We start from the raw sequence: 21007 nt of genomic DNA, 5'->3' as shown, positions 1-21007 counted from the left end.
TATTTTTCTTATCTGTGTCTCTCTGTCGTTCTGTATTAATATGTACTTCGCAGATATCAATCCATTAATCGTGATGCAGCCTACGGGTCTCCTCGGCAGACGTTGCTGTCTTTGTGCTTCAGGCGCATCCTGAATCACTCCACCGGTCGTGCTGACTGCGCTGCTGACGTCGGGCGCCTGACAGGAGCGAACAAAAACTGCGCTACACACTGACAACGTGTTGGTCTCTTCCGTTATCGTGACTTGAAAATTAAACACTGGCTTATTCAACTTTTGTATTTTTGTATTATTATTCATAGTATTCATAACTTAATAAATGACTAATACATGATTTGTATTAATACTATTTATTTAGTATTAGTATTATTAATTATAACCATAGTGCCTATATCAAAATATATCTGTAAGCCATTATTAATTTAAATAAATACAATACATACATAAATGTGCTTCAACGAAATATAAACCTATGACGATCTCACAAGGGCGAGGGAGGGGTAAATACGTCATAGGCAGGTAGGGCAGTGAAGTTCCAGGTCGGTCGAGTGATTGGGTGGCTCGGCATGTAAGGCTGAGGCTCAGTTGTTTGTGGAAAAAAAAGCAGGATCCGCACGGCTGTGGATAGAGACGGACAATCCGAGCGAAAGAGCAGTGGGATTACTGCCCCCCCCCACACCCCACCCGGCATCTGGGATATCTGTGCGCTCAGCCCGCATCGCAATGAGACCCCCGCCGCTGAAAACCAGGACCTGAGCGCTTACATTTGTTTAGTGTCTTTTTTGGGAAATAGTTTTATTTCAGTCGGAGTTTTCGTTTAGTTTCTCTACTTGTGTGTTTTCGCCACGGCTAAAAAATAAAGAAAAGGAAAACCTCAGACTTTTTCAAGCAGGAAGTGAAAGGGAAGGGGAAATGAGTTCGGGTGTGCAGTTCCAACCGGGGGTAAGTCATCGTCTATATTATTATTATTACAATTATTGTTGTTATTATTGTTGTTGATTTGGCTGTACTAGCACCTTGCACAACTCGTTTATTCTGGAGTGAAACCGCAACTTTTAATAGGCTACAGTATTAGGTTAGGCGTTAAGGCACACCACGGACATGTCGCTTTCTACACTTCATTTGGTAAAAAGCTTTAAATACAAAATATGTCGTTTTATCCAAAATAGATAGAGCAAATGCATTTTTATGTCGTTTTCGGAAATGATTGAATCATGGTTTTTGGGATGGGGTGCACCTGTTTCACAGGCGTGTGGCGTTTCGAAATCACATTTTTGTGTTGCATCCATAAATCCCTATACACTATAACTAATGTGTTAAATTGAACACATTCTGGGTTCGTTCAAGGACAATACAACTGATACAATTGCCCAAAGCCCAACAACAAAAAATGTTTTAACTCAAGGCTTTGGGGGAAATTGTTACAATTACACTGTTGCAAATACATTGTTGTGCTTTGGCGCATTTTAAGTTTGGTCCTTGAACAAAACCGAATGACTTCAGTTGAACACATTAGTTCTAAGCGACGAACCGCGCATGCATCGTAAAACCGTCGTGCTGATGAATTGGTTACACGCCAGATTTTCATATTTAATTTAAAACGGATAAATCAATAAAAATGAGAAACGTACGTCAATGCATGACACTTTCCTGGAGAAGAAGCGTCGCGAACCAGTCTAAACCCACGCTCGGCTTCTGCAGCAGTTTTTAACTATTGACTGCAGACCCATAAACCCCGCACACAGGAGAAACGTATAGGACCATGTTCTCATGCTTATGGCGTTTCAGAAATCAGAGCAGGGACCCCATTATTCGTTTGTGTAAATCTGCATTTCAGTACAGGCCTGCTGTCGGAGAGAGAGGAGAGTTGCCGTGTTGCCTGAGTTGAAATAACCAATCCTATAAATAGTAGGCAGATTAATTTAATATAGTGTGTGTGTCGGATAAGAGCCACAGAGAGGGGGCGTGGGGTAGTTGAGAAATCCGCCACCCCCTTTCTGTGAAACTCGGATTGATGTAGTTTACACTTGGCCACACAGTATGACCAACACTTACAAACTAATCTGTGCTTCCTGAAAGTGTTCTTCAACTACAGATTAGTCACAAGTCACTCAGTATTGGTGAGGCCTACACACACCATCCCGGCTCTTCCGCAATGATGAGTACTGTAGACATGTAGATTTTTTTCTTTGGCTGTGAGTGTCAGGTTACAGTATAACCTGCGGTGCTGTTGGTGTGTTATACCTTGCGCATCAATAGCCAAAGTCATTTGACCTTTTAGAGCCTTTAAAGCACAATTGGCTTTATTATCAGATGCCCACAATGACTATCCTGGTTTAGAGCTGTGGGGACCCCTGGTTTCGTGGACCCCATTCTGCGGCTTGAGGCTCATCTCCTTAAAAGACTGTCCACTGAATTGACAGGGATTGCGTATTTTGTATTTTATTTTAACGAAAAAAAAATGCAGGGGCACAATATTCGTGTTGAGTATGGATGCCAGTGTGTGTGTTAAACACGGTAGCTTCCTGGGGGGAGTAACACGAGTCCATCGGCGTGGTTCATCTTTGCTCACGTCTGCAAAAAATGGCAAAGGTTTATTATTAACATATGACTTTTAGAGCTTCAAAAACATCTGAACAGAATTTTAAAAAAATGCAGGTATACAGCAAAGAGGAAATTGAATAGTCCATGTCATGTCACAGCAAGACTGCACAGACCGGAGTGTTTATATATTTAACCCAATATGACTATACAACGGGGGTCTTCAACTCTAGCCCTGGGCCCCACTGTCCTAATGTTGATTTTATTATATTATTTTGCAAATTAACTCTGACTAACCTTATTGTATTTCACTGAGTGCCTTTACATTTGGTAAATTCATGTTCCTTATATCATATTTCCTCAGACTTGCGTAAAATGAAATTTCAATCTGGCAGGGCGGTGTTCTACATAACCGGTCCACCCTGAGGGGCTTATAGGGCTCGGACATTCTGGACACTATAGACTACTGTGGCAGGGCGCTATATTTTTCAATTTACATACGTGTTTGAGATCCTACACAAAAAAACACAATCCAGCTCCGTTTATTTCATTTGACCAGGTTCCCCGAATGAGATGTGCGTTTTAATAACGAAATAAATGGATTGACTGTCCCCTCCCCGCCCTGTTATTCAATCAGGGTCGGGTTTACACAGCACCTCGGCGGGGGAGCGCTTCTAGTGGATTAGTGGCGCCTGTCCAGCGGCCAGCCAGAATAGTGTGCTTCAGGAGCGGCTCTCATCTGGCTGGTTTGCTCGGCTCCGGACACTGCCCTCTCCCTGTCTCCCACCGTTAGTTTAAATTAGGAATGGGGCAGACCGCTCTCTTTTACACACACACACACACACACAGTACAAAATGCAGTTTCTTGATTTCAGACGCATGATCAATTCGGCGTGTATGGCACTGAGCACGAAATGCTTCCACTGCACTATTCTGTTCTGCACTTTGCTGTACTTGAGTGTCATGTACTGTATCGCTGTGATGTATGGTAGCCTACTGTACTTCTTGAACCCACCCCCAAGTCCCTGCCTCTGCCCCTCTCCCAACCTTGAGAAAGTGGTGCGTTCTGTTGCGTTGGCCTCCAGCAGGGCTAGAAAGTACAGTAGGCTACACAAGTCGTTTTGCTTTTCCCACAATACCCCAATAATACTGAACTGTACTGACTGCTCATAGGGTGGTGTGGGTGGGCTGTTCCAATCGTTGTGTAACGGTGTTTTATTGTTTTTTGTTTGTTTTTCATTACCTGCTGAAATTATATGAAAATAGCCTGGATCAAAATCAGTTAATTATAATAATGCCATATGAAAAGATAATTTTGTATTACCATTATATTTTTGAAGTCGCCCTGGACAGGGGTGTCTGCTAAGACATAAATACATAATCATGTTAATAACCGAAATGGCATTTATTGTTGTTTTTGTTGATTTATTATAGACTACTGGTGTTTTACATTTAAGAAAATACATTCTTAATTAAATATGCATACTTACATATATACATACAAACATTTAATTTTAACCTTGATACACCGGTGTTCTGGGTTCCCAAAAAAGTGTGACTTGTTAGTGGACTGAGACCCCATCATAGCTGAAGTGGGCCAGAAAGAGATCTGGGTCCTCTTTCAGGGCTAGGGACAGTGTGGATGCAAAGATAACTGGATTCGTTTTCCTCTTGGTCCACATTTTGGCCCATTAAAGAGGACTGAGTTTGATTATTTTAAAGAGGTCTGTGTGTGAAAACTCGATTAGAAGTGCGCTCTCGGTCCCAGTCCAGGAGTTGTTCTTGGACACATAGCGCTATGGCGGGTGTGTCTAATCAACACAGATCGGCGCAATCTCGTCCTGCCTCAACTGGCCTATATTTTGAAACCGAACATGTTGCCTACACACTTAGCTTGTTTCGACACGACCACCACCCTTCCTCCTCCTCCTCCTCCTCCTCCTCCTCCCCCCTCCCCCTCTTCTTCCCATACAAGAAGCTGCCAACTGTTTATTTCCCCACATTTAAGGGAGGGGAGACCATTGTAAAAGGTAAGAAACTACGTGTTCGTTGATATTTTGTGCGCCTTGATGTTTTAATAAAATGGTCACGTTGCTGTTTGTTACTACAGACCGGGACACCCGATGTCCAGCTGTGTCTCCAGCCTGTCCACTGGAATGCGCAGTGCGGCTCTGCCACTTGTGCCAGGGCGTACCGGCTACCCCAGCCTGCACATAGTTAATCCTGTGTTTATATTAAATTTAAATCAGGGACGCGTTATTAATCAGTCACTGTATATTTTGCACAGAATATGGTAAATGTGTATTTCAGAAAATCTCTGTGGATGTATGTATTTACTTATTATTTATGGATGTATATTATATATTATATAGGATATGTGTCTGAAGGTGTGCGGGGGCAAATAAAACGTTGAGCTAATTTTCAGTGCGCCTATTCGGTTGTGTTTGTGATTGCAAAACACGTCCTCGTTGACACTGGAGTGATTTAAATGGTCGTAGAAAAGCACCGACGTTGTAAAACGTTGGAGATGAAAAGTTAGGTTTGCCCTGGAGTGATTTTGGGGGCGATTGCATGACAATATGGACCTCAGTGAAGGGGGTGGGGTTGGCAAACAGTGGGTAAAACTTCTGATGGCGCCCCCCTTATAACTGTTGCTCCATGTTAAATAAATTGACTCACTGTCCGTTAATCATCCCCTGCTGCCCATACGTGCCAACGTCTGATGCCGCGTTTTTATTTTAAATGGAAACACGTTCTCATAAGTTTAATTAAGTACATTTTGAAATACTACTTTATTCTTATTTGATCTCGTTGTTGTTGTTGTTGTTGTTTTTTTGTATTTTACAGTTGTATTGCATTTTTATTTTTAAATTATTAAAGCTAGTTTTGGAAATACAAATGTTCACATTAACTAAAAGGAAACATCTGTGCCTTTCTGTTAAGTCAGACTGGTTGTTGTCTGCTGAAGGAGATAACCTAAGGCCAGGTCAAACAGATCTGATTTATTTGCTGCTGTGGCATCTTTTCTCTCTCAGTGCTGCATGATTCAAGGATTCGCTTGATGACAACCTGAAAGAGGACTGATTTGTCTTGCAGAAATGGCTTAAGTATCATTGTGATGCATCGTGTCCCCTTACAACACCTGGGACTAGAATAATCGGATTACCAATAGTCTTGGACTATATAATGTAGAGAAGTGCAAGAGCTAATGAGGTCTGGGGGGCAGCTGTGGTGTGTTCGGCCCGGCTGATGTTAAAGGCGGAATCGATACATCTGACTCGCATGCGTCTCCTGAGACACCGCGGCCCGCCTCAGTCAGAACCCGACCGGACCGCCGTGTTATGGATTTATACAAATCGAGCATACGCACCGGTGCAGTCTCGGGTGTGTAAAGGCATGCCGGTCTTCTATCCGTCTGTGTGTGGACAATTTAAAGTGGTTTGTACTTGTTTGTCTGAAGATTGCCGGGTTGTTTGGGGGGCTTGCAGAGACGAGCCAGTGTGGCCCTGCTGCCTGTACTGCGCAGCTGCGGCACAGCGTCGCCGTGGTAACCTGCTCTCTAGGAATCCGGTCCGGAGGAGAAGCCGGTGTCGTAAAATAATTGCGTCAGTCCGAACCGGTGGCGGCTCAGGAAGGGCGCGGTCAGCGCGGCGGTGCTGTACGTGAGTGCGCTTGCGCAGCAGCACCCCTCCAACACTAGAGCCGCTCCGCGGGCGAACATGGGGGACAGCGCAATGTTTTTGTTTCGTGCGACCCTGTCAGAGGACTGTGTAGTCGGAACACGAGTGCCAGCTCAGTCGTAAATCATATCTGTATTTGCTAATTTATTTAAACATAGGTGTGGTCAGCGGGGTTACCTGTCCGCAGTGCTGGCCTGGCGTCGCCTCCCCAACATCGCCAAGTTTCCGTGCAAATCCAAACGAGGTCTCTAATAAACAATGAACTGCTTTTAAAATCCAGCTCACCTGTGAATATTATCCCCTCACAGGAGACCAGTTTTAAGAATCCGTCACCAGCATAGACTGCAGGACCTGAACCGCCAGTTAGTATAAGGAGGCCTGGAACTTGCGTTAGGAGTAGTCTGTCACGAACCTTAATTGATGTAAGGCCAATTTAAATCAAATGAAGTGCAAAACATACAATTATTATAAGCCTACTGTAAAATGCATCCTGGTCGTTCTGTCTTAAGCCCGTCTGAAGACTCGTGAGGAAATCTGAAGAAGCCGTGGTTAGGAGAGGTAATAAAGGACACTTTCACATTATCTGTATATTTTAATAGTTTAAAGTCCTGTGGCGCACCTTGAAAGCCAGCAGTTTTGTTGTTGTTGTTGACAGGTCACCCCTTAATTGTCTGAACTGCTTGGCAGTTTAGAAAAAGTCAGCAAGCTGTACATCTCAAATAAATAAAGCATGAGTACATTTGTGCATATTATTTTAAGAAATAATGATCAGTGCCACACAAAGTAAATTTAAACTACAACCAATTTTAGTTATTTTTACAAAATTAAAAGCAGTAGATGTGTGTGTGTGTGTGTGTGTGTGTGTGTGTGTGTGTGTATATATATATATATATATATATATATATATATATATATATATATATATATATATATATATAATATACGAAAAATAAAGGTACACTGGTAATGATTGAGTGCAAGTCCAAGTACGTGTGTGATGTCAACAACCCTGAGTCCCTCTGCTGCAGTGTAATGCATTGTGTTTTTTTTATTTAATTGCCATTATAATCCTCAAAATTAATTGTCGAAATGTGATTCTTGAATTTTATTCCACTGTAGCAATACTGCAACATTTAAATGATGTATTCATTGTATGATGCACTTATTCTTTAATGTTGTGACATGCTTTGGAAAGGTGTTCCACTTTAAACAATTACATGTAATTGATCTTATTTGAATGAGGATTAAAGATTTTCATTGTACTAAAGAGACATTCCAAGAATTATCAAGCTAGTGAAGTGCTATTACTATTGCTTTTTATATATGTAAATGTACAATAATGTGTGAGCAAAACTGGAACCTGCATATTTCTTTTTTGGGGGGGTAAAATATGTCTTCGTACCTTGCTTCATTCAGCTTCATATTCAGCAGCAGAAGTCATGGGGGCAGGTTCATGGGGGAGGCGGGGGGGAGGTTCAAGGTGGATGCAGGTGGCTGGAAGGTGTGTGGGATGGTTCTGTCTGTCCATAGATTTTTTTTTTTTTTATTTTGATGTTGTGGATTGTGTGTTTAGTTTTTTTTTTGGCATGTTTGCTTAATAAGTTAATTAGAACGAAAATAAATTTAAATATTCTTTACAGAAATTGCAGTTTAGGCCCTCTATACATGTTTACATCCCTAATTTATCATTGGCACCCTTTGGCACTTGGCAACGTAAGCAAATCAGACTTTGGGCACTCTAGTCAAAAAAGCTTTGCCATCCCTGCCCTACACAAATGCACTTCAAGGCTTTGTTTAATTTTGTTTTATATAAACCATGATCATAAGATCATAATGTTTACAAACGAGAGGAGGCCATTCGACCCATCGTGCTCGTTTGGTGTCCATTAATAACTAAGCGATCCAAGGATCCTGTCCAGTCTATTTCTGAATGTTCCCAAATCGTCACTTCAACCACATCCCTGGGGAGTTTGTTGCAAATTGTGACAACTCTCTGTTTGAAGAAGTGTCTCCTGTTTTTCGTCTTGAATGCTTTTAAGCCCAATTTCCATTAGGTTGGGTTTCCAAGCTCCTCTGGTTTGATGTGGTTGATGCCTTTCATGACTTTGAAGACTTGGATCAAGTCCCCACGTAGTCTCCTCTGTTCCAGGGTGAAAAGGTTCAGGTCCTCAGTCTCTCAGTAGGACATTCCCTTCAGACCTGGAATAAGTCTGGTTGCTCTCCTCTGAACTGCCTCTAGAGCAGCGATATCTTTCTTGAAGTGTGGAGCCCAGAACTGTCCACAGTATCCAGATGAGGTCTAACTAGTGCATTGTACAGTCTTAACATTACTGCCCTTGTTTTAAATTCGACACTTTTGACAATATACCCTAGCATTCTGTTTGCCTTTTATATTGCTTCCCCACACTGTTTGGATGGAGAAAGACTCCTAGGTCTATGTGGACTCCTCACTTTCTCATGTGTTACTTTATCTAGTTCTATTCCTCCCATAGTGTAATTATAGTGGACATTTTTTACCTGTATGTAATACCTTGCACTTGTCCACACCTCTGATCATCTGTTTCAGCAGGTTTCCCAGTGCATCTCTGTGTATTTTACACACCTGAATCAACAATAAATAAATAAATGTTTCTGTTAATCAGGACTCATGCATAGCTGGAAGTAAAAGTAACTGAACTGCTTCGTCCTCCATGTCGGCTCTAATCAGTTTTGGTTTAGAGGAGCTGGAGCATCACTGCACGTTTATAGTTCGGCGACGGACTTCACTGGTGACTTGATCGGGTGACAATCACTGGCTGCTCGCTGTCTCCTGAATTTTAGGTTGAGCAACAGAGTGTAAACCAGTCTTAATACTGGGCTGTATAGTGGGTTTAAAAACTACCACTGCACCCCACATCACAAATTCTCATTATTTTGTTTGTTCTTTACATTTCCTGGTTTCTCCCTTTTATTTTCTATTTATTCTTGTCAATTTATTTATTCAATTAATATCACTTTTTTTTTTTGTCATACAATGACACCTTCCAACAGCTGTGTTTTTACTGGAGCAATCTAGGGACGGTATCTTGCTCAAGAGTACAACCGCAGGGTCCACCTGGGGTTGAACCCGCAACCCTCCAACTCAGGACTCCAGAGCCCTAATTGCTACTCCACACTGCTGCTTTTTTTTTGCTATTATTTTTCTTCCGTTCTTCCGCCTCCACTTCTCACAGTGTGGATTGGTCAGTGAAGGTGATAAAAATCAAATCTTTGTTTCGCTCTCCCTTTTCTATCTTTCTCTCTCTGGTTCTCTCCTTTTCTCTTTCCTCCATTGCTTTTTTTTTCCTCCCTGTGCTCAGTTAGATTATACCGGCTAAAGGTCCATCGGAAGCACGAGACCCAGTACTCGTCAAGGACACGGTGTACGCGTCACAGCCAAGTGAAACCGCGTTGTAACAAGATTGGTCATCCATTAAACTCGGCCGAAGCCATTAGTAATTGAATGAATAAGCTGAAGTCGGTTTGTACAGTAGGCCTAAGGGTGTAATGTACAGTAGCTTAACAAATGACTGATTTGGACTGGTTAAACTTTTAGAAAATGTCCTTGTGTTTGTGCCATTTATTTCTGAGTAAAATATTTTGCTTAAGACTGAAATTTGCTGATTTTTTTAAAGTAATTGATTGGTTAGTCTCTGTGTCTCGCTCTCCATCTCTGCTCTCTGACTTTTTGCTGCTTGACACGGATCAGAGTGCATTGTGGGAATTGTCATCCTCTGGGCCGCGCTGGCCATGGGCACCCTGCTGTGTGCAAATCTCATGCAGAATATGTTCCATGCTCTGCTGCAGGTCCGTGCCTGCCCTGCGGGACATGTGGCATCTGCACACCTGCTCTGTATGTCACTGTGGCCCCAGTCAGGGGATGCAGAGCCCTGGTCCTACAACCCCAGTGTAGAGAACTTGAATATGTGCAGTACAGTAAAATTAATAAATTGGAAATGAAAGCAAACAGAAGCAGAAAGTTTCGTTTTTTTTTTTGTAGGATGGTGAAGTGGTACAACAGTTTTTATTATTATTATTATTATAACTATTTTTTATTAAAACGTGCTGTACCGGGTAAGTAGAATCGAAAAGCGACAGTCAGAGAAGAAATGTACCCGTCTAGCAGATGTTAAATGCGCCACTATAAACCCGGTTGTGGTAAATCTACCTGAATCTATACCATTTTACAGTGCATGTGTTGCATAGTTACTATTACTTATTGTTATGTGACAGGTAATCATACTGTGTATACAGTGATGGGAAAAAAGTATTTGATCCCCTGCTGATTTTGTATGTTTGCCCACTGACAAAGAAATGATCAGTCTATAATTTTAATGGTAGGTGTATTTTAACAGTGAGAGACAGAATAACAACAAAAAAAATCCAGAAAAACGCATTTCAAAAAAAGTTATACATTGATTTGCATGTTAATGAGGGAAATAAGTATTTGACCCCTTCAACTTAGTACTTGGTGGCAAAACCCTTGTTGGCAATCACAGAGGTCAGACGTTTCTTGTAGTTGGCCACCAGGTTTGCACACATCTCAGGAGGGATTTCGTCCCACTCCTCTTTGCAGATCCTCTCCAAGTCATTAAGGTTTCAAGGCTGACGTTTGGCAACTCAAACCTTCAGCTCCCTCCACAGATTTTCTATGGGATTAAGGTCTGGAGACTGGCTAGGCCACTCCAGGACCTTAATGTGCTTCTTCTTGAGCCACTCCTTTGTTGCCTTGGCTGTGTGTTTTGGGTCATTGTCATGCTGGAATACCCATCCATGTCCCATTTTCAATGCCCTGGCTGAGGGAAGGAGGTTCTCACCCAAGATTTGACGGTACATGGCCCCGTTCATCGTCCCTTTGATGCGGTGCAGTTGTCCTGTCACTTTGCAGAAAAACACCCCCAAAGCATAATGTTTCCACCTCCATGTTTGACGTTGGGGATGGTGTTCTTGGGGTCATTCCTCCTCCTCCAAACACGGCGAGTTGAGTTGATGCCAAAGAGCTCGATTTTGGTCTCATCTGACCACAACACTTTCACCTAGTTCTCCTCTGAATCATTCAGATGTTCATTGGCAACTTCAGACGGGCCTGTACATGTGCTTTCTTGAGCAGGGGGACCTTGCAGGTGCTGCAGGATTTCAGTCCTTCATGGCGTAGTGTGTTACCAATTGTTTTCTTGGTGACTATGGTCCCAGCTGCCTTGAGATCATTAACAAGATCCTCCCGTGTAGTTCTGGGCTGATTCCTCACCGTTCTCATGATCATTGAAACTCCACGAGGTGAGATCTTGCATGGAGCCCCAGACCGAGGGAGACTGACAGTTATTTTGTGTTTCTTCCATTTGCGAATAATCGCACCAACTGTTGTCACCTTCTCACCAAGCTGCTTGGCGATGGTCTTGTAGCCCATTCCAGCCTTGTGTAGGTCTACAATCTTGTCCCTGACATCCTTGGACAGCTCTTTGGTCTTGGCCATGGTGGAGAGTTTGGAATCTGATTGATTGATTGCTTCTGTGGACAGGTGTCTTTTATACAGGTAACGAGCTGAGGTGCTCCTAATCTCAGCTCGTTACCTGTATAAAAGACACCTGGGAGCCAGAAATCTTACTGATTGATAGGGGATCAAATACTTATTTCCCTCAGTAACATGCAAATCAATGTATAACTTTTTTGAAATGCATTTTTCTGGATTTTTTTTTTTTTTTTTTTTTTTCTGTCTCTCACTGTTAAAATACACCTACCATTAAAATTATAGACTGATCATTTCTTTGTCAGTGGGCAAACGTACAAAATCAGCAGGGGATCAAATACTTTTTTCCTCTCACTGTGTGTATATATATATATATATATATATATATATATATATATATATATATATATATATATATATATATAATATTCCTTAACAACATAAAACACGTAATAGTAATCACACAACACTTGTGCTGTAATTGTGTTGCATTCTGCATATATTTACGATGACAGCCTGCATGTGGTATTTGTTAGTTTTGCATATTTAATGATTAACGAAATACTTGTAGTTTGAATGTCTTTGGTCTTATTTTGTAGCTTGATTGGATAAAAACAAGAAATAGAGATTATTTTAAAGTCGTATCGCCCAGCCCTATTACAGTGTGGTGTGTTTCAGTGTAGTGTTGAAGATAAAATGTGTGCGATGCAGTGTGAGGAGCTCAGTGGTGAAGCTCTGTGTATGTTTGGCTACAGATTGTGATAATACTGCACCACACCTAGTCTCTCCTGCACACCAGGCAGGAATTACTGGTTTGTCAGAAATAGCCCTCTTCACATGTCTCCCATGTCCCTGCTGCTCTCTCTCCCCTACTGTGTAGTTTTAAATTTGATGTTTCCCCCACCCCCCTACTCCAGGAGAGGAACGGGAGGCATGAGCAGGTCACCTTCCTGACCAACAAAGAGAAGATGCCCTCACAGCGGCGTGGAGGCTGCATTGCCGGGGTGATCGTAGGGCTGCTGGTCCTTGGAGCCATTGCTGGGGTCCTCATCTATTTCTTCGCAGGTATCCACATTGTGTGTGTGTGTGTGTGTGCGCGCGCGTGTGTGTCACTCTTGCCCTCACTCCCTCTCTCTCACTGTTCTCTAGTTAAACCCAATAAGTCCAGTGTCGGCAGTGTGACTTCCCGGCAGATGGACCAGACATTGGTGTACAGTGGACACCTTGTACTGGACAACATTCCCTACAACAAGCAGCTGGAAAACCCCCAGTCCACTGCCTTCATCGAGATGGCTGACAAACTGGAGAAAATGGTTAGTGAGAGATGAGCAGAGAGAGAGATGGAGTGACAAAACTGCACTATGAGAGACAGAGACGGAGAAGCGGTTCACTGATGTCTTCGGTCTTTTTCTCTGTCCTTCAGCTGTGGTCCACCTACAAAGAGGACCCCCTCCTGTCCAAGTACTACAACAGATCTGTCATCTCGGCCTTCAGGTGCGTGTGCCCACCCAGTGCATCTCAGTCTCCCAGCATGTCTCTGTACATCTGTCTACCTTCGCCTCCCTGCGTGTCTCGATGTCTCACTTTCTTCCTGTGCGTCTCCCTGTCTCAGTGAGGGCAGTTTGATTGCATATCACTGGACGCAGTTCGTGGTGCCAGCTGCGGAGCAGCAGGTGCAGTCGGAGATCACCGAGCAGCGCGTCGCCAGGGCCCTGCGCACAGGCATCCGACAGGCGGGCAAGGAGTTAGTCGTCACCAGTGTCACTGTCTCCCGTGGGTATCCCCCCTCTCAAATACACAAACTGCACCACACAAGCCAGGACACCCAGTACCCCCTCGCCACTCGCCCAGTGTGCCCAGCAATACCTTTCTTATTTCGGTCCATACCCCTCCTGTTTGCATTGACCTATTCTCTCTCTCTCCAGTCACTGACCCCAGGATGGCCAGAAACCCACGGGATGGTAAGTATCACTCCTCTCATGCCTTCCTTCCACTGTTGTCTCCTCCTACCTCTTTCACTCCCTCATATTATCTCTCGCTCTCTCTCAGATAATTGTTTATTCAGGCTAGACGCAAACACGGACTTACAGGGTTTTGAGTCGCCGGACTACCCCAATCAGTACCCACCCCACACCCGGTGCCTTTGGCAGATCCGGGGGCCACCCAACAGCTCCATCTTCCTAGACTTCCCGGACTTCAACGTGGAGGATGACTGCGCCAACGCCTTCGTCTACATCTACGACTCGTTCAGCCCCGACGAGTCCCGGGCCATCACCAAGTGAGCAGGGGGTCGGACTCTGTGCCTCTCCTCACCCTCTCTCTCTCTATTGCGGGGTCTACATATCTCCTTTTTTTTAAATGTTATTCTGAGTTGAGTCTGACTCTCTCTCCCCTCTCCTCCACAGGAAGTGTGGTCAGAGGCCGCCCACTAACCCTCTGGAGGTGGTCTCCTCCGGTAACCTCATTCTGGTCATCTTGATCTCTGACAGCGATATACAGAAGCCTGGATTCAACGCAGAGTTCAGAGCAATTCCCAAAATGACAGGTAATTGTCCCTGTCCCTCTCCAGGCTCAGTGACCACAGCCTGGCCCTAGAAACAGGCCGACACAGGCAGACATGGCTGCCCCGAGAGGACAGGCTGTAGCGGATGAGAGCAGGGGGCGGAGCAAGAGCAAGGAGCTTGTTTTAAAGTTTTTAGGAGTGTTTTTTGCATTCACATTTGTTTGGTCGTTTTTGGCCATCTATTAATTCTGAATCATGATCAGTCCCTCCACTGCCATACCTGCTGTCTTGCTGGATTATGATTTTCCTTGCTATATATACAGCTCAGGGAAAAAGTAAGCGACCACTGCAGTTTTTTCTTAAAGTGTCTCTACATGTATGGCAGCCATTTCATTCCATTCATATTTTTATTTGGAATTTGGGAGAAATGTTTTCATTAGTTTATAGAATTAAACAAATGTTCATTTTACCCAAACACATACCTATAAATAGTAAAACCAGAGAAACTGATAATTTTGCAGTGGTCTCCAGAGCTGTATTCACATAACTACACAAACCTCTTGTTCCCTTTGTTTTTTGGTGCGTTTCAGTATGTAATCTGTGAGAGGAGTGTGGAGTGTAAAGTTGACTTGGCAGTGTGAGTTGATTGTCTCTGCTTGTCTGTCTGTCAGAGTGTGGTGGGGTCCTCGAAGCGCCGAGTGGGAACTTCAGTTCGCCCTATTATCCCAGCTTCTACCCCCCAAATGTGGAGTGCACGTGGATGATCAAGGTAACGATTCTCAGCCCCCCCAGGCCTCCTATACAGCCCCAATACCGAATGGAGCTTCGCTTTTAGATCACATTTGAAATGGACAGTTTCCCTTTATGAATGTACTTATTTTGGCTGATGCTTTCATCCAAAACAACCCAAACTCACTCCACCACCCCCTCTTTCTCTCAGGTGCCACAGAATCTGCGGATCAGAGTGAGGTTCTCGATGTTCCGGCTGAAGGAGCCGGGGGTGGATGTGCGAGTGTGTCACAAGGACTACGTGGAGGTCCTGGGAGTCAAGTGAGCAGCACCCTCCTCTCTCCCTTTATGGATTTTTTTTTCTTTCTAGCTTTCTCCTCTCCTCCATCTTGTCTGTCTTACTCTTCCCCTCCTCACCCCCTGTCTTGTTCTGTCTCTCCCCCTAGGTACTGTGGAGAGCGCATCCAGCTGGCTATAGGTAGCACCAATAACACCCTGACTGTGAAGTTCCGGTCCGATGGGTCCCACACGGACAAGGGCTTCCTGGCTACATACAGCGCCTATGACCCCAAGAACCGTGAGAGCTGCTTCCTCCAATTACTGCTTCATGTGTTTTTCTGCCACTGCTGCATCTCTCAGCGCTTGTATTTGTAGTATAAAGACTTGTTAACCATTTTCTCTTTCTCTTCCCCCTCCCTCTCCATAGCCTGTCCTAACCAGTTCACATGTGCATCTGGGATCTGCATCAAATCCCAGCTGCACTGCGACGGGTGGAATGACTGCGGAGACATGAGCGATGAAGTCAACTGCCGTACGTCCCTCTCTTTCTGCCCCACTGCACTCTCCCTACATGCTCTGTCTCAATCTCTCCCTCATGACTGACTCTGTCTGTCTCTCTGTCCCCAGGCTGTGACAAGGACCAGTTTGTTTGTGCCAACGGGATGTGCAAACCGCTATACTGGGTCTGCGACCGAGTCAACGACTGTGGAGACGGCAGCGACGAGAAACAGTGCAGTAAGTGCGCAGTATAGAGCAGTCACCGTACAGTGGAGCAGGGTGTAACAGTCACAGTAATAATGAGGGAGGTGTGAGTGTCTGAGACATTATAACTGTGCTTTGCTCACGGGCCCTCCTCCTCCTCTGTGACCCCTGACCTCTGCCCTCTGCCCCCAGGCTGCACCAGTAAGGAGTGGCGCTGTGGCGACGGCACTTGTATTCCTCGGGAACAGCAGTGCAACGGACAGAAGGAGTGCGCGGACGGCAGTGACGAGTCCAACTGCCAGGCCTGTAAGTGTGAAAAGGCCCAGCGGCCCACACGGCACCGCACACCACACCCCCATCCCCACACAGCGCTACACAGTATGGCACCGCACTGTGCCACCCCTCCACACCGCACTGCGTACTATAGAACATCACAGCCTTCACTTCTGGGGGTCTCCAATGCCTCTCCCCCCGCCCCCTCTCTCTGCAGCTACGAGGACCTGCACTGACTTCAGTTTCAGGTGCAAGAACGGCGAGTGTGTGAACAAGGTGAACGCAGAGTGCGACCAGGAGAATGACTGTACGGACAGCTCCGACGAGGAAAACTGCGGTGAGGACATCAGCCTGCCCCCCCACCCCCTCCATCTCTCCCCTTAATTAATTTGTCCTTTTCTGCTTCCCTCCCCTCTACCAATCCTTAATCTTTCAACCTTGCCTCCCTCCCTCGTGTGTGTATTTTTTGTATTATGTGCAGAATAAGTAATCTCTTTGTCTCTCCCAGACTGTGGGGTAAGGCCCTACAAGCACAACCGCATCGTTGGGGGGGTGAACGCGGACGTCGGCGAGTGGCCCTGGCAGGTCAGCCTGCACTTCAGCACCATGAACCACGTGTGCGGGGCGTCCATCCTGTCCAGCACCTGGCTGCTGTCTGCCGCTCACTGCTTCAAGTCCGCCCAGCCAGAGTGAGTGATTACATCCCCACTCCCCATCACAGTCTTGCTCTGTGTCCATCTCTGTGTGTCTCGGTCTGTCCCCTGGCCCCAGTTTCCTAATTGAGCTGCTGCACTACCACAACTAACCACTGGGTGGCGGCAAAGGCCATTGTAACAGAATAACCTCACAGTGCTAAACCTCTCCCCCCTCCGCAGTTTCCTGAAGCCCGAGTTGTGGATGACCTACAGTGGCATGCGGGACCAGCAGGACATGGAGGAGGTGCAGGTGAGGAAGGTGAAGCGTGTGCTGCCCCACCCCAGCTACAACCCCATGACCTACGACTACGACATCGCCCTGCTTGAGCTGGCCGTGCCCCTGGAGTTCAGCAACACCATCCACCCCATCTGCCTGCCTGCCGCTACCCACGTCTTCCCCGCCGGCATGAGCTGCTGGGTGACAGGCTGGGGCACTCTCAGGGAAGGAGGTGAGGACGATGGGGGGGTATTTATTTATTTTTCCTTTATTGGGGAGTGGGACTGAGGGTAGCAGCTGTTGTCAGATAAATAGTGATGCATAGGTCTGGTAATATAATAATTTGAGTCATTATTTACATCAAAACATTTTTAAACCATTCACATGCTTAATTGGGTAATTGAGGCCACCTGAATTAATTTTACAATGCATTGTATGCAAACCTACAAATAAAAAAATGAATATATACCTCAGCTAGGTGGGTGAATGTTGGTTTGAACCTTTTCCTGTTTCAGCTGAATTATTGGTCAAATAAAATTTGTTTCTGTAGCAAGTAAACCCCATGGCTTATGGCATTGTGCTTCCTATTTAAAGTTATTGTCGGCTTAGTAATGACCAATTAGTATTCTCAAACGTCACCTGGTTTTCATAAGAAAGATGAGGCTACGTGTACAGCTTCTGCACTGAAAAATTTAAACAAACCCGGCACAATTATTTTTTGATTTGATAAATAGATTAATGGAGTGTATTAGCTTGGGGGAACCAACATGTTTTGGGGGGCCAGGCCTACTCTCTGAACTAAACACCCCCCTCTCTGCCCCCAGGCAGCGTGTCCAGGCTGCTGCAGAAGGCGGAGGTGAAGATCATCAATGACACTGTGTGTGACGTGGTGACCGAGGGTCAGGTCTCCTCCCGCATGATGTGCAGCGGGTTCTTGGCCGGGGGGGTTGACGCCTGCCAGGTAATGTGGAAGGGGGTATGGGGTGTAGGTGTGGAGGCGTAATTTAAAATGGCAGCCACATACAGCAGCTGATAAGTGTTATATTGTTTCCTTCTCCTTTCTCATCTCTGCAGGGAGACTCTGGGGGACCCCTGGTATGTCGGGAGGAGAGTGGGACTTGGTTCCAGTCGGGCATCGTGAGCTGGGGGGAGGGCTGTGCGCGGCGCAACAAGCCCGGGGTCTACAGCAGGGTCACCAAACTCCGCAACTGGATCACCGAGATCACTGGGATATAGACAGAGGGGAGGGGGGGACAGATGGAGAGAAGGTGGAGGGAGGGATGGAGGAGAGGGTAGAGGGAAAGTGGAGGGAACGAGGGGGAAGTGAAACCTATTGGTTTGAGGATCCTGCTCACTGGGGCTCATTCCACAGAGATGTACATAGGCAGTCCTACACTGACATGGCTGTGCTTTAACGCCACAGTGAAGCACAGCCTTGTCACTGTACATCTGCTCATAGTCTACCTATGGCATATGGGCAGGATGTTTTTATAATCTGCTCACATCCTTTAAATCAAATTATACTGGTGCATTTTATTCATTAAACAGAAATAAAAATGTCTCTGTTAATTGGCCAACTTGCATTCTGCACATCACTAATTCACACTCTACAGTTGATCAATAACCTTAATTCATGCTCTCCCCCATTCCCTGACCCTGTTTTAACTGCCTAGATCAGTGGTTTTCAAACCGGTCCTGGAGTACCCCCTGCCCTGCTGGTTTTTGTTCCAACCTAGGTCTTAATTGCTTAATTGAATCCTTAATTGACCTAACAAAGCAATATACCATTCATTTAAGACCTAGGTTGGAACAAAAACCAGCAGGGCAGGAGGTACTCCAGGACCAGTTTGAAAACCCCTGGCCTAGATAGATAGGTCTGCCTTTTTCCCCTTTTTTGGCAAATTAGTTATTTTCTCCTGGTTAGGAAGCAGAAGAGTTTTAACTTGAACCAACATCGGATTATGATTTTAAAGGCTGATATTCACAAACTCTGTGAAACTTCCACCTCACCTGTACTCATGGGAAGGGGATTATTAAAATGGGCATGACATTGATCAGGTTATTGGTTAAGGAAGTTCATTAATTACTTTTTTTTGTATTGTTCTAATGTATACAGTATTTGAAAACACTAGACTCATTCACCCATATTTGTTTCTGCTTTTGTCTTCTCGACTATATTTTCTGTCTCGAATACGTTTTGGAGGGACATTTTTATTATCTACATTGAATGGGCTTTGGCTCGTAACCAGTGTACATTTATGTTAAGTGCCTTAAGGAGAATGGGGGTGTCTGTGGGGAGGGGAGAGGGGTGGGGGGGCTGGATGTAAATACTGAATTTGTACAAATTTTATAATTTTGAGATCATATGCCAGCACTGATGGTGTTGTGAATCATATTAAAGAAAATAACCCCCCAAAAAGGACCTATTTTAAATATTTGTGTTATATCTGAGATTTTGTATTTTATAATAAACGCTATGTTCTTCTCTCCATTTACCGGTCACAGTCTTTATTTTTCTTCTGATTCTTTGTCTCGTTCTTGGGAACAGAAACGCAAGCCTTGGAGGGGGCAGTTGTGGCGTTACTGACATTACATCTACCTCAGGGCTGTATTTATGCCCTGCCCTCTGTATCTCTAGTCTCCATCTCTCTCTCTCCAAGAGAACAGAATACTTTGCATTATAGCCCCCAGAAGGCACCTGGCACCGCTGGATCCTGCAGTGGGCGGGGCCTGTTCATTCTGTGCGCAGGCGGTCAGTGGCACGCTTGTTTGAACAGCCCAGCCATCCAGCCGCACAACTCAATCTGCAGGGGGTGGTTGGGAGTAGTGTTCACTGTGGTTTTTATTTTTGGGCACTGTTCCCTGACAAATAGATACATTGATTTTTTGGACAGACAAAGCTGGAAGTCTGGGTAACCAGGAAGAATAAGCTGTTAGGGCAAGGGGTGACAGAGCCACAGCTGTCCCCGAGGCGTGGTGTCAGTGTGCCCGTGAGTGGAGCATATAATAGATGAGGTCAGGCTGTGTGCAGAATAGTTGAGGAGGGAAGTTTAAACTTTTTAATATGATCTGGGAGTTTTAACAGAGTAGCAGTTTTTTATATTTTGAATATGATTTGATGTATTAATTTGGAAAATTAGGCAAATGTTTTTTGATAAATTATACATATTTTTCTCCATCTCTCTCACTTGTGCTCTCCATCTGGGTCAGGCATTTTCATTCACCTTCATTCTCCTGCCACATGTTAATCTGCCACCCTCTACTCCAATCCTGCTCCTGGAGGACCCCCTACCCTGCTGGTTTTTGTTCCAACTGAGCACTCAATTACTTAATTGAACTGGCTTTGACTTTTTAAATTGTGTAAGAAAAGAGCTGGTTCTTTAATAAGTTCCTTATACAGTTCTGTACTTCACTTAAAACCCCTACTAAAATAATTTAAAGGCCGATCTAGGAAATTGTGAATTCAATAAAGGGTTCAATTAAGTAATTAAGAGCTCAGTTGGAACAAAAACCAGCAGGGTAGGGAGTCCTCCAGGACTAGGGTTGGGAATGACTGCTCTACACATAGAGGTCCCAGGGTGGGGCATGCAGGAATAGCACAAACAATGGGGCAATCATCCCTGCAGAGTGCATAGTTTGTGTACTTATGGGTGGGGGAGCTATGGACCATGTTGCCCCCCCCCCGGTTCCCCCTCCTATGGCCCGGGGACGATCTGGAAGAGACTGCGCTGACACACAGAAACATTACATATTTTATCGCAAATGATTTATTTAAATATAAATATGTGTACAAAGTAACAAGCAAACAGAATCTCCTTCATTTTTTTTATACTCAAATAAAATTAAATTAAAAAAAAATCAACATGGGAGGAAAATGTTTTAATAAATTCTGTGTTCCTAAGCACA

The 21007-nt window shown here is 44.7% G+C and overlaps 1 protein-coding gene across 2 annotated transcripts; it reads left to right on the top strand.

Annotated features, from left to right (window-relative positions):
• Positions 1 to 528: 528 nt before the first annotated feature.
• st14 (ST14 transmembrane serine protease matriptase) lies at positions 529 to 19592 on the top strand. Of its 2 annotated transcripts, none has more exons than XM_066719236.1 (19): positions 529 to 939; positions 12621 to 12768; positions 12853 to 13016; positions 13127 to 13197; positions 13316 to 13476; positions 13629 to 13664; positions 13753 to 13981; positions 14109 to 14248; positions 14878 to 14975; positions 15147 to 15256; positions 15382 to 15512; positions 15642 to 15746; positions 15842 to 15949; positions 16109 to 16222; positions 16407 to 16526; positions 16698 to 16878; positions 17065 to 17333; positions 17926 to 18062; positions 18176 to 19592. In XM_066719236.1, exons 1-19 carry the CDS (start codon positions 910 to 912, stop codon positions 18335 to 18337), a joined length of 2514 nt encoding a protein of 837 aa, XP_066575333.1. In that variant the 5' UTR covers positions 529 to 909; the 3' UTR covers positions 18338 to 19592. The 2 variants fall into 2 exon arrangements, with proteins under 2 accessions (XP_066575333.1, XP_066575334.1); XM_066719237.1 differs by lacking the exon at positions 529 to 939 and adding an exon at positions 6365 to 6776.
• The last annotated feature ends 1415 nt before the right edge of the window (positions 19593 to 21007 follow it).

This window comes from Amia ocellicauda, chromosome 12, assembly GCF_036373705.1.
Source record: "Amia ocellicauda isolate fAmiCal2 chromosome 12, fAmiCal2.hap1, whole genome shotgun sequence".
In the NCBI taxonomy this organism is placed as follows: domain Eukaryota; kingdom Metazoa; phylum Chordata; class Actinopteri; order Amiiformes; family Amiidae; genus Amia; species Amia ocellicauda.
This window is presented reverse-complemented; position numbering and strand designations above follow the sequence as displayed.

Coding starts and splice junctions, on each gene's coding strand:
- st14 (XM_066719236.1), top strand. CDS start 910: ATGAGTTCGGGTGTGCAGTTCCAACCGGGG. Junction 15,257..15,381: donor GTGGAGGTCCTGGGAGTCAA/GTGAGCAGCACC, acceptor CTCTCCCCCTAG/GTACTGTGGAGAGCGCATCC. Junction 16,527..16,697: donor CTCCGACGAGGAAAACTGCG/GTGAGGACATCA, acceptor TGTCTCTCCCAG/ACTGTGGGGTAAGGCCCTAC.